This window comes from Chiloscyllium plagiosum, chromosome 30, assembly GCF_004010195.1.
Source record: "Chiloscyllium plagiosum isolate BGI_BamShark_2017 chromosome 30, ASM401019v2, whole genome shotgun sequence".
Classification (NCBI taxonomy): domain Eukaryota; kingdom Metazoa; phylum Chordata; class Chondrichthyes; order Orectolobiformes; family Hemiscylliidae; genus Chiloscyllium; species Chiloscyllium plagiosum.
This window is the reverse complement of record NC_057739.1, coordinates 26,727,930-26,744,034: the sequence shown is the minus strand read 5'-3', so window position 1 is coordinate 26,744,034 and position 16,105 is coordinate 26,727,930. Positions and strand designations below refer to the sequence as shown.

Genomic DNA, 16,105 nt, shown 5'->3' with positions numbered 1-16,105 from the left:
GGAGTCCAGAACTAGAGGGCATAGGTTTAGGGTGAGAGGGGAAAGATATAAAAGAGACCTAACGGGCAACATTTTCACGCAGAGGGTGGTACGTGTATGGAATGAGCTAACAGAAGAAGTGGTGGAGGCTGGTACAATTCCAACATTTAAAAGGCATCTGGATGGGTATATGAATAGGAAGGGTTTGGAGGGAAATGGGCCGGGTGCTCGCACTAGAACTAGACTGGGTTGGGATATCTGGTCGGCATGGATGAGTTGGACCGACAGGTCAGTTTCCGTGTTGTATATCTCTATAACTCTATGCCGCCCTAAACACCCACATGGGCAGCAGTTAGCACTGAGGTGCTGGTTACTACCTTCTGATTAAACCAAAACCACAGCTGATGCCTCTAAGATGTCTGCTCCAACATTAAGACTCAGAACAGAACACCAACCAGGAATTAGGCAATCCCCATGTTCTCTGATACAGTCCTGGAGGCTGTGCTGATACAATGAGGGAGAGTGGGGTTACTGTCTTGCAAGTGAGAAGGAAAAAAATCCATCCCCAATGACAAAAAGACCATGATTGTGGTGTGCTCAGATAGGAGACATTTGGCACACATGGATCAAATGCCACAGTGTCTCCTCAAGTATGTGATCTCCACCTGATGGGCCAGCCTCGCAGGCTTACAGCCTACAATACTGTCAAATGGTTGATGCTGAGGGCAGATGCTGGTCCTCAACTTTGGAAGGGCTTGTGCCCAGAACATGCACAGAACTCTTGGCAAAACTCTGAGGCATGGTGCTTTTGTGGATAGGGGACTACAACAACATGCTGACTGTAAAGATTCGGAGGAGCTGCCCTCTTCCACGCAAGATTCCATTGCCTCATCTCTGTCACTGTCTTGGATTTGTGCGTGTTACATAAGCATAAAACCCACAAAATGGCAGGTTGGGTGGACCCACCTATAAGGGTGTCAAAAGAGTCTGCATTGAAAGTTCCAAGGGTGCTTGATAGGGAAGTGGTGGAGGGACTGCAATAGACCAAGAACAGTGCCTTTGCAAAGTTGGAGCCCGATAGCGATAGGAGGTAGCCTGTCAGGTCAACCAATGCAGCCAGCAACAGCTAGTGCACACATTCATCAACAATCTTCGGCATTAGTCCCACTAAGGACCTCACCTGAGCACTCTACATCAGAGGGTGTCTATGACCTTGCTCTCCTTTAGTCTTGGGCTGACCACAGGACATTCGTGCCCAAAAGAGTCATCGCATGCCTGTACCATCTCTATATGTCTCTGAAGTATGAGACACATTTACTGACCACTTCTTGACTGGCCTACAGTGTTTTAGTTTGGACCAAAAGGCATCATAATGTGAAGGAAGACAAAATGAAAAATCCACACAGCAGCACTGCTCAGCTCTCACGGTGTGATGGGGGAGTGAGAAAGGGGTGTAAATACAGATAGTGATTTTATCTTTAAAAAAACTAGCTGGGGGATTTTTTACATTAAATAAACTCCCTTCTGTTTTGTTTCCCTTTGGTTTGGTCCATTGTATTGATCAAAATAAATTGAAATACACAGCAGGAGAAACATTATGATAAATCACGATTCTTCGCAACATTTTTAAAGGGTTGCTGTTGCTGACACACTTCAAATTATTTATTATAAAGTTAATAAAATATGTGAATGGTTACTAAAAATAAAAATTAAATTACTGAAGCAACTAGCTCTGTACACAAGTGTGTTACTGCTTGGCAGACAGTCAATAGAAATGCCAATGGCAACACAACACAACAAACACAACACAGTAAAAAGAACACAATAATGGGTTTAGAGGAAAGGTGTAGGTGGGAGTACATTCAATGTGAAATATTTCTCCCCCAAATTCACTTTGAACACACTTCATTTTGTACTTCTTTACTTTGCAAGTAAAACTTTTATTTCTGTTGCCTCCTAATGAGTTGTCATTTTTGATCACACAATCCTAAAAGTTACTCCTCTAACATTAGTTATTACGTGTGCACCTCCAGAAGGAGTAGCGCAAATCAATATCTTTAATGTCTCAAGTGTAAGTGAGGTGTCAGTGATTGACACACACCTATACCGCATGTTATTATAATTTCTAATCCAACCAACACCCAACCCCCATCATTGCCACACTCTGAAAAATTATCGACAATAATATAGAGTCTCCGAAGAAGGAAGAGAAAATCAAAATGATAGTCTTGCCTGGCTTACTCTCAAGCAATTTATAATAGTTTATACAAATATTCATATTTTCCTTGTAACCCAGAAATAGGGGGAGAATCCAAATATTAAAACTATCCCACAAAATAAAAATACTACAGAAAATAACATATTTTCTGTAACATCAACCTTTCATCACAGATTAATCAAATTATATCTGATTGTTGTCCACGTGTACATTAACACCATTCTATTTCATCTCACCACGACCCCTCCTGACCCTCCACAATCTTGACTCATCACAGTGCTCAAACAACTGATATTTGATAAGTAAAAGCTTCCTCCAATACAGGGATGACCAATGCTATTGGCTTTGGTTCCCCACCCAAGGTCTACATCCTGGCAACTTAGTTTATCATTCTGCTTAGCAACTGTCTGGGGCTCAAAAAAACCATTTGTTTCTCAGGTATCATCTGAGGTTTAGATGACGTATGTGCTCCATCACTGAGCCCTACAAATCTCACCTTGTATCATCGCCTGACTCCACTCCGACATCAGTTCATCTGTTGCTGAAACACTCACCCATGTCTTTGTTACCTCAAACTTGATTTCTTTAGTGGTCTCCCAGCCACACCCCTATCTTGCACTGTGGAGAAACTTGTGATCATTGAAAACTCTATTACACTATTTCAACTTCTCCCTTGCCCTGTTTACCCATGTTCACTGACCTACAATGGCTCCTAGTTCAATAACATCTCAACATTTTCACCCTTTTTCTTAAATCCCTCAAGGACATGGCTCTCCCTGTCTCTAGACCCTCTTTCCAGTCATAAAGGTCTTCACGTTTTCTCTGCACTCTCCCCATTCTGGCACATCGCCAATTTTAATTACTCCATCATTCAGCTACCTGGGTCCTAGCCTCTGAAATTCTATTCCTAAACATCAGCTTCTCTGTCTCCTTTCTTAGGATGTTCCACAAAATCTACTAATTTTGGCAAATGTTTGATTATCTATTCTGATAACCCTGCTGCGGCTCAGCGCCAAATTTTTGAACCACTTTTATGAAGTGCCTCAGGACATGTTGCTGCGTTAAAGGTACAATATAAATGTGTTTGTTAGTTCCAACTTGCCGTCTGTCTCCAGAATGATGCAATTCTACATGGAGTGATCCCCTACTACTTACCATCAGCAAGTGACAAGTGGTTCCAGCTGACAGGAGTTGAAAAGTGTGGCACTGGAAAAGCACAGCAGGTCAGGCAGCATCCAGAGGGTGGTGCCAAGTTGGAGGGTTGGATCTGGGATGAGGTGGGGGGAGGGGAGATGAGAAAATTGGTGAGGTCGACGTTGATGCTGTGCAGTTGGAAGCAAGGTAGAAGATGAGGCGTTCTTCCTCCAGGCGTCGGGTGGCTTGGATTTAGCGATGGAGGAGGCCTAGGACTTGCATGTCTTTGGCGGAGTGGCAGTGGGGTTGTTTGGTGTGTGTGTGTCCCAGAGATGTTCCCTGAAATGTTCCGTGAGTTGGTGTCCTCTCTCCCCAGTATGCAGGAAACCACATCGAGAGCAACGGACACGGTAGATGACATGTGTGGATACGCAGGAAAATCTCTGCCAGCTGTAGAAGGCTCCTTTGGGGCCTTGGACAGAGGTGAGGGGAGACGTGTGGGCACAGGTTTTGCGCCTGTTGCGGCGGCAAAGGAAATTGCTGGACTTATAGGGTGGGTTGGTGGGGCCGGGGGTGTGTGTGTGTGGACCGAACGAGGGAGTCATGGAGGGAATGATCTCTTTGGAATGCAGATAGGAGTGGGGAGGGAAATATATCCCTGGTGGTGGGGTCGGCTTGTAGGCTGAAATGGCAGAGGATGAAGCCCTCCCCTCCTGAAGCCCTCCCCTCCCCTATCAGCGTTCCGAAAAGACCACTCCCTCCGTGACTCCCTCATCAGGTCCATACCCCCCACCAACCCAACCTCCACTCCCGGCACCTTCCCCTGCAACCGCAAGAAATGCAAAACTTGCGCCCACACCTCCCCCCTTAATTCCCTCCAAGGCCCCAAGGGATACTTCCATATCCACCACAAATTCACCTGCACCTCCACACACATCATCTATTGCATCCGCTGCACCCGATGTGGCCTCTTCTATATTGAAAGACAGGCCGCCTACCTTGCGGAATGTTGCAGAGAACACCTCTGGGACACCCGGACCAACCAACCCAACCACCCCATGGCTCAACACTTCAACTCCCCCTCCGTTTTGGGTAAAAGCCCTTCATCAGGAATGAGCAAATTACAATGCCAATTGTCACATGTGCTACGCTTAATTAACTCAACATAGTCTGAAAATTGAAGCTGGAAATTTACTAGTAATCATAGCTGTGCATTGGATAATCTTGCGAAGCTGCTATAATTCATGTAAATTATTTTAATTAATGAATTGGCATCAAAATGGTTAACTTTCTATGGAATTAATCTTTTATCAACCAGTAGATCAGAGCTTACTCACTGTTTTATCAAGAACTAAGCTTTCTGAGATCCACATCACATCTTCTGCTCCATTTTCCCTGTTGAAAATCATGGATGCCCCTAAAATAGAATCCAATAACGAATTAGTGATGAAATTGAAAGGTTTGAGTAACCAATGCATAAATATTAGGAATACTGACTAGTTCTGCCATAACAGAACGTAAGGTACAAGCACTTTATAAATATGATTTTAGACCATACCTTGAGCCCCTGTGAAACATTAAAGGACTGTTGTAACTGTACAATGATGTTGGATCCACTATGGCTAAGGACTATTTCACGGCTGGCTTTGTTCTGTCCTGGGCTGTGGATTTTGGTCACACTTATAGCATTTTTATCATCATTGGCGTCAACATCTTTCAGTGTGTTTAACAAATTTAAATATAAATGACAGACCTGCTAAAGACATTTTTTCTTCAGGATTTCATTTTCAAAATATAATCACCATGAAACCTGTGCAGCATTAACCCCAAAATTTGTGAATAGTTTAGTGGGGGGAGATATTGAATAGAATTAAGGGAGAATTCATATTAAAAAGCTTTTTAAAAATTTAGAGAGAACATGCAGAGAAGGCTCAGAAGTATTATTCCTGATATTAATGAGATGAGCTGGGACAAGAAGAATCCAACATTCTGAACATCCACAATGACTGTCAAACACAGCTACTACCTTCGTCACTGTCTAGCTTTTGGGTTTCCCAGCTATTCAGCAACAGTGGCCTTGCATAATGTAATCTCAACCCCAGCGTTTAAAGAGACAATCTAAAGATGCAATTTGAAAGAGTTGGCAGGTAGAGGCGTGCAAGATCAAAACAGAGTCCAGATGCTCAAAGCTGTGCCCAGCTTTACTTAAATAAATCTTTTCATGCATTGCCAAGGGTGATGGGGAGTGTCAGAGAGATAGCTTTCTTTAGCAACAGGAAAAAGGAGCCTGCAGCTGAGAACAGGCAGCATGTTGGAGCTTGCAGAGAAGGATGGTCACAGGAGTGCTGAAATCCATCTTCCATTGTAACTTTGGTGGACAGGCCATGAAAAGAAAATGTGAAGAAAGGCTCAAATGGGGCTTTCCACATTTCCCTGCGGTTTCCAGCAATCTGTCATTGAAGTTCCAACAGGAGATTACGAGAGCCCTGCACAATCTCCCAGTAATTCTGTTTGGAAATAGTCTAGCTACATCCTTCAGGAATTCACTCCTGTGAAATTAAAGAGCAGTGGTTCAACATCTGGCATTTCATATTAGTTTACACCATTACTTAGGACTGTAGCATTCAATCATGGTGTCATTTCAATGAATATACAGCAAACTGTATTAGGCACCAGTGTTAGAGGGGCACTTTTGCATGGTTCTGCCATGGACACTGTAATGGGAAATTGGAGAAACTCTGTAGAAAGTGTGTAACTAACAGTTCCCAGCTGTTTGTATTGTTTCTGTCTTACTGATATCTTAGTGATAGATTGAGTAGATCCAGTGGATATTCAGATGAACATACTTACCTTTGCTGGAAGCTGATTTATTGGTTGCTGATTTCAAAGTATCCTTATCAGGTGCAGAAACAGAGCATTTTCCAACATTCAGTGAGGTGGTCATCTTTGGACTAGTAAGACAACTTGATGGTCTTGAGCTTGTGCAATTCTGCAATAACAAATAAGCAGGATATCAAAACAGATGGACAAACTGGGTTTTCCATCGTTTGCCAACTCCCAAAACTGAAAGAGATGCGGGAAGAAGTTGTCTTGAATCCTGATATCCACTTATGATATATGGATACTTGCTAATAATTACGCCATGATCTGCAGAAATATGTGGGGAAAAAACACTTTAATATTTAGAATCATATTATAATTTGAATAGTTTTGAATAGTCTCATCCAAAAAAAATTGCTTAATACAGAATCTAGGAAGGATCACTCCTTCGCCGGGTATGAATGTTTGGAATACTTTGTCAGAATTTTAAGGTAGAAAGCAATATTCTGAAAATTCCTGTTTAGCAGATGGCAATTAGTCATCCCTGTCAGTAAATCTACCTGTTGCTTAACATTTTGTTTTCATCATTGTACATCAGTGTCTCCCAGTTTCAAAGTTATTGCTGCACCAGAAGTGAAAATGGGAACTTAAAAATGTTCAGAAAAATACTGTAGCTTTATCTAAAAAAAAAGCATTTCTTGTAACTTATTTCACTTATTTTACACACCAAAATGTAATGGCCCCTCTACTCTGAAAAGAATCAACCCTTCCTTGAATTAGAATAAAATAGCACACTATGTATGACAAATACAATGATTTTTCAGTTCAACAGCTACATTGCTTTTTTCAATTGATACCTGTTTACTGCTAGTAAACATCATTCAATATTTTATAAGCATAGACACAGATGCTGGAGGATAATAGTGCATAGCTGTGAAATTGGAGTATAAAGAATGATGAGAATGAATCCAGCAGTAACATGCCGCATTGATTTATTAACTCTACTTGCTAACTCAAAATAAAGAATCATTTTCAAAATACAAACAAAAATGAAGTCTGACATTGTGAACGTGCATTATGTGTAACCTTATTACTGGTCAACCGATTAAATCAATTACTTGTAAGTGATTGTGTTTTTTTTAATAAAGATTACCTAATTGCCCAGGAATTGACCCTTTGTATTGAAAAATTGTAAATGTCTATTATTTAATAAAGAGAAACAGGGAAATGATATACTTGTTAGTCTCGCATCTGTTGTGGGGAAATTATTGGAATTGAAATTCAAGATAGATCAACTGAGCACTTAAGAGAAATTTGAGCTGATTAGAGAGAACCAACATAGATTTGCAAAGGGAAGGTCATGTCAAACAAACCCTATTTAATACTAAACTAAAGTAGTTCTCAGAATACTCATTTTTATTCACATACGTATGTAGGATTAGAATTTGGTTTAATCTCATATGATTACAATTTTTATTTTTATGGCTCATTTATTTGTATTGTAGCTAGAAATAATGAAATGAGTAGAGTAGTTCATTAGTTGAGATTGTTGTGCTGGAAAAACACAGTAGATCAGGCAGCATGCGAGGAGCAGGAGAATCGATGTTTCGGGCTTAAGCCCTTCATCAGGAATGAGGCTGATTCCAACACACACAAATGTGAGCATGCTCTTTGTGTTCACACTTTCTGCATCTCCAAGTTAATTTTCTGTTTGTACAAGGTTGAACAAGAGTTGACAAGAGTAGCTAATCCATCTCTGTCACCTGCAGAAGTCCCCAGCATCATAGATGCCAGCCTTCAACCGAACCAATTCACTCCATATATCACCAAATGGCTGAAAGCACGGGAAACTGCGACATCTACATGTCCTGATGACATTCCAGGAAATAGTACTAAAGGCTGTGCTCCAGAACTAGTGCGCCCCTAGCCAGCTGGTTTGGTATTGTCAGAGAAATTTAGCCCAATGATTCAGAGACCAGAAATGAGGAACGCGGTGAAATTGACAAGCGATTTATTGAACAAAGTGATATCGCAGAAGAGAAATTGACCAGGCTGACACAGAACTGATTCTGTGCACAGATGGCCAGAATGCTCATGCCTGAACGGAGGGTGCAGGTGGGTTTTAAGAGGTACAAGACAAAGATGGTAATTGGAAAGCAGTCACAATACAATGGTGAAAATTGTAAAGCACTTAAAACAAGAAAATACGGAATGGACATTAATCAAGCCTCCGGCAGCAGCAATTCATTTGTAATTGACCCAGGAGTTTCCAGCCATCTCTGTGAGTAGGTGAGAATGGCTTCTAGAGGATTCTTCATTGTATTTCCCATCCGCGTGAATATGTCCCTTCTCCTGGCATTCAGGTCTGACCATTGTGTTCCTCCTGCGAGCGAAGTCTTCTGGGGTCTCTCAGTCTGCCTCTTTGTTTATGCGATATTGGTTTCAATGGGAAGTGAGCCTGTCCTTAGGGTATTGGGTCCTCAGTGCTAATCAGGACTAGGAACTTACTGTGAAGGCTGTTTAGGAAGTGTATTCTCTGGTCTGGGAGTAGCTTGGCCATGTCTGGTTTCTTTGTTAGCCTGTATGGCCAAGACTGGGGCATTGTGGGTGTGTTCTGTGTGCGTTGCAGGCTTGATCTCTGTGTTTCACAGACCTGCTTTTGTGTTTTTTATGTGGTCATGCTGTGGGTGGGTAGGGTAGCAGATCTTTCTCCCACGGGTACACTATCAATACTGGCATCTACCTGGCAATGTGGAAAATGCCCAGATACAAAAAGCAGAAAAGGAAAGCGAACAAGTCTAACCTGGCCAAAACAGTTTACATTGATCACTGCTACCAAGTGGCATTGACTTAACAATGACCTGTTTACTGAAGGTCACTTTGGGTCCTGTCAGGCTCACTCAGCTCCAGACCTCATTACAGCTTCGGTTCAAATATGGAAAAAGAGCTGAACTCAATAAGGTAAGTGAGGGTGACTGCCCCTTGACATCATAGCAGTGTTTCACTCAGTGAGGAGTCAAAGAACTCTAGAATAACTGAAGACAATGAAAATCAGCTGGCTGGAGTCATACTTAGCGATGAATTCAATATAGATGTTCTGGACAATCAAATGCAACAGATTCTCCCTGGAAGTTCCTAACAAACCTGGTTACTCTAAATAATGAAACAGCAGATAGGAGGTGAGGTTTTCGGCAAGAGCAAGGTTGGGATCAGAGATAGATTGGATCTAAAAATACCAATGCTATCAGGCATGCTAGGATCCTGACACATTTACATTGATCATTTTGTGCCTAGTGGATTTGAGCACCAGCTTGTTAAAGGTCTTGATATGACTCTTATTGTGGGTCAAGTGATCCCCAGTCATCCCCCAGTTTCCCAAAGGGACAGGGGACGGTTCTGTGAAAGGTGGACACCCAGTGTTCTATAAGTCTTCCTTACCCACCTGTCTGAAGATGCAGCTACAGGCCACCCATTAAATTTTGATGGATCCGAATATTTTTCAGCAAAACCAGTTAAAAAGAGTAATAGCAAAAACATATGATTAAAATAATCCATTTTACGACATAATGAACTGCCTGATTTGGTGGCAAAATAAGGAAAGTAAGTTTAAGAACACAGAGTGTCTTAATTCTGACCATTTCAATGCACCTAAAAGAGGAAATATAACATTCTTTTCTAAGTCACAGGCTATGCCCTCAATGAGTTACACAGGCAATGTTATCAAAAGACATTTAACACAATCCTAAACAATTGCATTAAAGGTAACTTTTACAAGCTTTCCTTGGATTTTACAGCTTGTGCAGAATACATTCAAACAGAGCAGTTTTTGTACAAATTGTACTCACTGTGAAAGACAAAGCTTTTCTCTTTTCTTTCATTCTTTTAATGGCATTTCTCACCTGCAGAAGATATGCAGTCGAATCATGTTTATGCAAAGTATCTAATTGTGTCTATATCAAATATTTGTTTGTATTTTTCTGTAATTGGAGTTGATTATGTTTGCATTTCAGAATAGATAAACTAAGAAAATAAATATAACGATTACAGGAAAACCACAACACTGTAGACAATAGCAGATCACAAATTACTGTACAAGAAATAGGAAATCATTTCACACATACAAATAATATGATATAAATACTCAAAAGTAAAGCATTCACTATATCACAAAGTCTAACAACGCTACCTGGAGACGTTTTAATATTGTGCCATTTTGTTAATTCCTCCTTCTTTGACAGTTTACCAACTTTCCCAAAGCAACATATAGGCTTTCATGTATTAACAAAAATAAGATTTAAAAAGGAGTAACATGGTCACAGTCCTCCATAAATGAAATAGACTGAGCTGCCACATATGCAGCATCATTGTCATTGCAGGTGAATCCTGACTTTAATTAAAGCTGCAATTTGGAATGTGTCCTTTCGAGGGCAGGGTGAGAAGGGAGGTAGGCAGGTGGTGGCAGGAAATTGTGTACCAATGTTCAAACTTAAAGGCCTGCAGCACCTTGAAAAACAGTGGGAATGAGACAAAGAACATTAAAAAAAAGACATGCTTCACAGCTTTTGCCTGAACATATATAGCATTTGATATAAGGCGGATGAACTAATCACACAATCAGATATAAATGGGTGTGATATAGTTGTGATTATGAAGACAGGATGACCAGGGATGGGAACTGAACATCATGTGATATTCAGTATTTATGAAGGACAGACATATAGGAAAAGGTGGTGGAGTTGCATTAATATATATACATAATATGGAGGCAAGCTATTAGTTCAGTGAGAAAATATTCATTTTAAGATCCAACCTATCTTTCTCAAAGTCTCATAGTAACTCTAATTGTCATTATTTCAGGACATCGAATTCAAATGTATTTCAACAAATTATAAAATGATAAAAATCACATTACACTGGTCAGATATTGAAGCCTTCAGATTAGAGTCATAGAGATTTACAGCACGGAAACAGACCCTTCGGTCCAACTCGTCCATGCCAACCAGATATCCTAACTTAGTCCCATTTGCCAGCACTTGGCCCATATCCCTCCAAACCCTTCCTATTCATATACCCATCCAGATGCCTTTTAAATGTTGTAATTGTACTAACCTCCACCACTTCCTCTGGAAACCCATTTCACATACACACTACCCTCTACGGAAAAACGTTGCCCCTTAGGTCTCTTCTATATCTTTACCCTCTCACCCTAAATCTATGCCCTCTAGTTCTGGACTCTCTCACCCCAGGGAAAAGACTTTGTCTATTTTTCCTATCCATGCCCTTCATGATTTTATAAACCTCTGTAAGGTCACCCCTCAGCCTCCAACGCTCCAGGAAAACAGCCTTAGTCTATTCAACCTCTCCCTATAGCTCAAATCCTCCAACCCTGGCAACATCTTTGTAAATCTTTTCCGAACCCTTGCAAGTTTCACAACATCCTTCCGATAGGAAGGAGACCAGAATTGCACGCAATATTCCAATAGTTGCCTAACCAATGTCCTGTACTGCCGCAACATGACCTCCGATCTCCTGTACTCAATACTCTGACCACGAAAGGAAAGCATACCAAACACCTTCTTCACTATCCTATCTACCTGCAATTCTTCTTTCAAGGCGCTATGAACCTGCACTCCAAGGTCTCTTTGTTCAGCAACACTCCCTAGGACCTGACCATTAAGTGTATAAGTCTGGCTCTGATTTGCTTTCCCAAAATGCAGCACCTCACATTTATCTAAATTAAACTCCATCTGCCACTCTTCAGCCCATTGGCCTATCTGATCAAGATCCCATTGTAATTTGAGGTAACCTTCTTCGCTGTCCACTACATCTCCAATTTTGGTGTCATCTGCAAACTTATTAACTGTACCTCTTAAGCTCACAACCAAATCATTTATATGAATGACGGAAAGTAATGGATCCAGCACCGATCCTTGTGGCACTCCACTGGTTACAGGCCTCCAGTCTAAAAAATACCCCTCCACCACCACTTTCTGTCTTCTATCTATGAGCCAATTCCGTATCCAAATGGCTAGTTGTCTCTGCATTCCATGAAGTCTGACCTTGCTGACCAGTCTCCCATGGGGAACCTCATCGAACACCTTACTGAAGTCCATATAGATCACGTCTACCTCTCTGCCCTCATCAATCATCTTTGTTACTTCTTCAAAAAACCAAGTTTGTGAAACATGATTTTCATGCACAAAACCATATTGACTGTCCCTAGTGAGTCCTTGTCTTTCCAAAAACATGTGCATCCTGTCATTCAGGAATCCCTCCAACAGGTTGCCCACCACCGACGTCAGGCTCACCAGTCTATAGTTCCCTTGTCCTTACCACCTTTCTTAAACAGTGGCCCCACGTTAGCCAACCTCCAAACTTCCGGCAACTCACCTATGACTATCGATGATACAAATATCTCAGCAAGAGACCCAGCAATTACTTCCCTAGCTTCCCACAGAGTTCTAGGATACACCTATTAGATTAGATTACTTACAGTGTGGAAACAGGCCCTTCGGCCCAACAAGTCCACACCGACCCGCCGAAGCGTAACCCACCCATACCCCTACATTTACCCCTTTACCTAACACTACGGGCAATTTAGCATGGCCAATTCACCTGACTTGCACATCTTTGGACTGTGGGAGGAAACCGGAGCCCCGGAGGAAACCCACGCAGACACGGGGAGAACGTGCAAACTCCACACAGTCAGTCGCCTGATCAGGTCCTAGGGATTTATCCACTGTTATGCATTTCAAGACATCCAGCACTTCCTGCTCTGTAATATGGACATTTTTTAAGATGTCACCACCTATTTCCCCACATTCTATATTTTCCATGTCCTTTTCCACAGTAAACACTGATGCAAAATACTCGTTTAGTATCTGCCCTATCTCCTGCGGCTGCACACAAATGCCGCCTTGCTGATCTTTCAGGGGTCCTATTCTCTCCCTAGTTACCCTTTTGTCCTTAATGTATTTGTAAAAACACTTTGGATTCTCCTTAACTCTATTTGCCAAAGCTATCTCATATCCCCTTTTTGCCCTCCTATTTCTCTCTTCGGAATAATCCAAATGCCTTTATACTCTTCTAAGGATTCATTCAATCTATCCTGTCTATACCTGACATAGGTTTCCTTCTTTTTCTTAGCCAAACCCTCAATTTCTCTAGTCATCCAGCATTCCCTATACCTACCAGCCTTTCTTTTCACCCTAACAGGAATATGTTGCCTTTGCACTCTCATTATCTCATTTCTGAAGGCTTCCCACTTTCCAGCCATCCCTTTACCTGCGAACATCTGCCCCCAATCAGCTTTTGAAAGTTCTTGCCTAATACTGTCAAAATTGGCCTTTCTCCAATTTAGAACTTCAACTTTTAGATCTGGTCTATCCTTTTCCATCACTATTTTAAAACGAATAGAATTATGGTCACTGGCCCCAAAATGCTCCCCACTGACAACTCAGTCACCTGCCCTGCCTTATTTCCCAAGAGTAGGTCAAGTTTTGCACGTTCTCTAGTCGGTACATCCGCATACTGAATCAGAAAATTGTCTTGTACACACTTAAGAAATTCCTCTCTATCTAAACCTTTAACACTATGGCAGTCCCAGTTGATGTTTGGAAAGTGAAAATCCCCTAAAATAACCACCCTATTATCCTTACAGATAGCTGAGATCTCCTTACAAATTTGTTTTGCAATTTCCCTCTGACTATTGGGGGTGTATAATACAATCCCAATAAGGTGATCATCCCTTTTTTATTTCTCAGTTCCATCCAAATAACTTGGATGTTTTTTTCCAGAAATCTCCCCCCTCAGCACAGCTGTAATGCTATCCTTTTTCAAAACATGCCACTCCCATTCCTCCCTTTCTGTCCTTTCTGTAGTATTTGTATCCTAGAACATTAAGCTGCCAGTCCTGTTCATCCCTGAGCCACGTTTCTGTAATTACTATGATATCCCAGTCCCATGTTCCTAACCATGCCCTGAGTTCATTTGCCTTCCCTGTTAGGCTCCTTGCATTGAAATAATGCAGTTTAATTTATCAGTCCTACCTTGTTCTCTGCTTTGTCCCTGCTTGCCCTGACTGTTAGACTCGTTTCTTTTCTCAACTGTACCAGTCTCCGATTGATCGCTTTCCTCACTATCTCCCTGAGTCCCACCCAAGCGACCCCCTTCCCAAGCAGCTCTTGCAAATTTTCCTGCCAGTATATTAATCCCCTTCCAATCCGTCCTCCTTGTACAGGTCACTTATGCCCCAGAAGAAATTCCAATTATCCCAAATGTGAAAATTTCTCCCATACACCAGCTCCTCAGTCACGCATTCATCTGCTCTATTCTCCTATTCCTAACCTCACTATATAGCACTGGGAGTAATCCAGATATTACTATTCTCGAGGACCTCCTTTTTAAATTCCTGTGTAACTCTCTGTATTCTCCCTGCAGAATCTCATCCTTTTCCCTTCCTATGTCGTTGGTTCCAATGTGTACAATCACCTCTTGCTGGGCCCGCTCCCTCTCAAGAACATTCTGCACTCTCTCTAAGACATCCTTGATCTTGGCATCAGGGAAGCAACACACCATTCTGAGTTTTCACAGCTGGCCACAGAAACATTTCTCTGTGCTTCGGACTAGAGAGTTCCTGAACACAATTGATCACTTGGAACCTGACGTACCTCTCATTGCATTAGAGCCTGTCTCAATACCAGAAACTTGGCTGTTCGTGCTACATTCCCCTGAGAATCTATCACCCCCTACATTTTCCAAAACAACATACTTGTTTGAAATGGGGGTAGCTACTCCTGCACTACCTGCCTACCTCCCTTACCTTTCCTGGAGTTAACCCATCTAAGTGATTGTATCTGCAACTTTTCTCCCTTCCTACTACTATCATCCAACACAAGCCTCAATGCCTCTAACTGTCGCTCTAACCAATCCATTCGATATGATAGGATTCACAACCAATGGCATTTATTGCAAATATAATCCTTAATAACCCATAAACTCTCCCTAAACTGCCACATCCAACAAGAGCATGTCAAAATCAATGCACACTTTAAATTATCACAAGTTAAATCAAATATTACCAGTACATTCAACTTCAAGAATTTACATGCTCCAGCTCATTTGTCCATATTTCAAACTATAGGAGATTTATTCAATTACAGCAAGCATTTTAATAACTGGGGCCTATTATACCAGAAGTGTATCACTTAATCAAACATTCTGGATAATCAAGAGGTCCACCTGATCTATATAGACCAGTGAGCCTGACATCTGTGGTGGGCAAGTTGTTGGAGGGAATCCTGAGGGACAAGATGTACATGTATTTGGAAAGGTAAGGACTGATTAGGAATAGTCAACATGGCTTTGTGCGTGGGCAATCATGTCTCACAAAATTGATTGAGTTTTTTGAAGAAGTAACAAAGAGGATTGATGACAGCAGAGCAATAGACATGACCTATATGGACTTCAGTAAGGCGTTTGACAAGGTTCCCATTGGGAGACTGGTTAGATCTAACAGAATACAGGGAGAACTAACCATTTGGATAGAGTACTAGCTCAACTTTCATCAATTGGGAGGTGCCCACTCAAATGAGTCTGATCGACTCTGCAAGATGTAGGAAAGAGAGCTGGGTGTTGAAGTTTCCTCAGAGGCATGGGAGGATATTTGGGAGAACACAAGGAAGAGAGCAATTTGCAACAGGACCCATGCTTTACAGTTGAAGATTCTCCACAGGGCCGACTTGGCCCCAGACCGTTTGTCAAAATTTAAACCGGGGTATCTTCAGCATATCCCAAGTGCAAGGTCTGTACGGACACTCTTACCCATTGTCTTTGGTCTTGCGATAGGCTTCAAACATATAGGAGCGCTGTGGCAGGCGCAATGGAGAAGAATTTGTGTGTAAGGGTGGAGAAGGACCCTATCTCTCTCCTTTTGGGCTTACCCACTATATTTCC

General features: G+C 41.7%; 1 protein-coding gene across 6 annotated transcripts in view; it reads right to left on the bottom strand.

The window, feature by feature from the left end:
• adgrd2 (adhesion G protein-coupled receptor D2) overlaps positions 1-16,105 on the bottom strand; it is a 149,443-nt gene that overhangs the window by 21,599 nt on the left and 111,739 nt on the right. For all 6 annotated transcript variants that reach the window (XM_043720157.1, XM_043720160.1, XM_043720162.1 and 3 more), the window contains 3 exons: positions 9,997-10,050; positions 6,182-6,320; positions 4,669-4,748 (listed from right to left, as the gene is read on the bottom strand). In XM_043720157.1, coding sequence (XP_043576092.1) covers positions 4,669-4,748; positions 6,182-6,320; positions 9,997-10,050 — 273 coding nt within the window. The remainder of the gene's footprint in view (positions 1-4,668; positions 4,749-6,181; positions 6,321-9,996; positions 10,051-16,105) is intronic.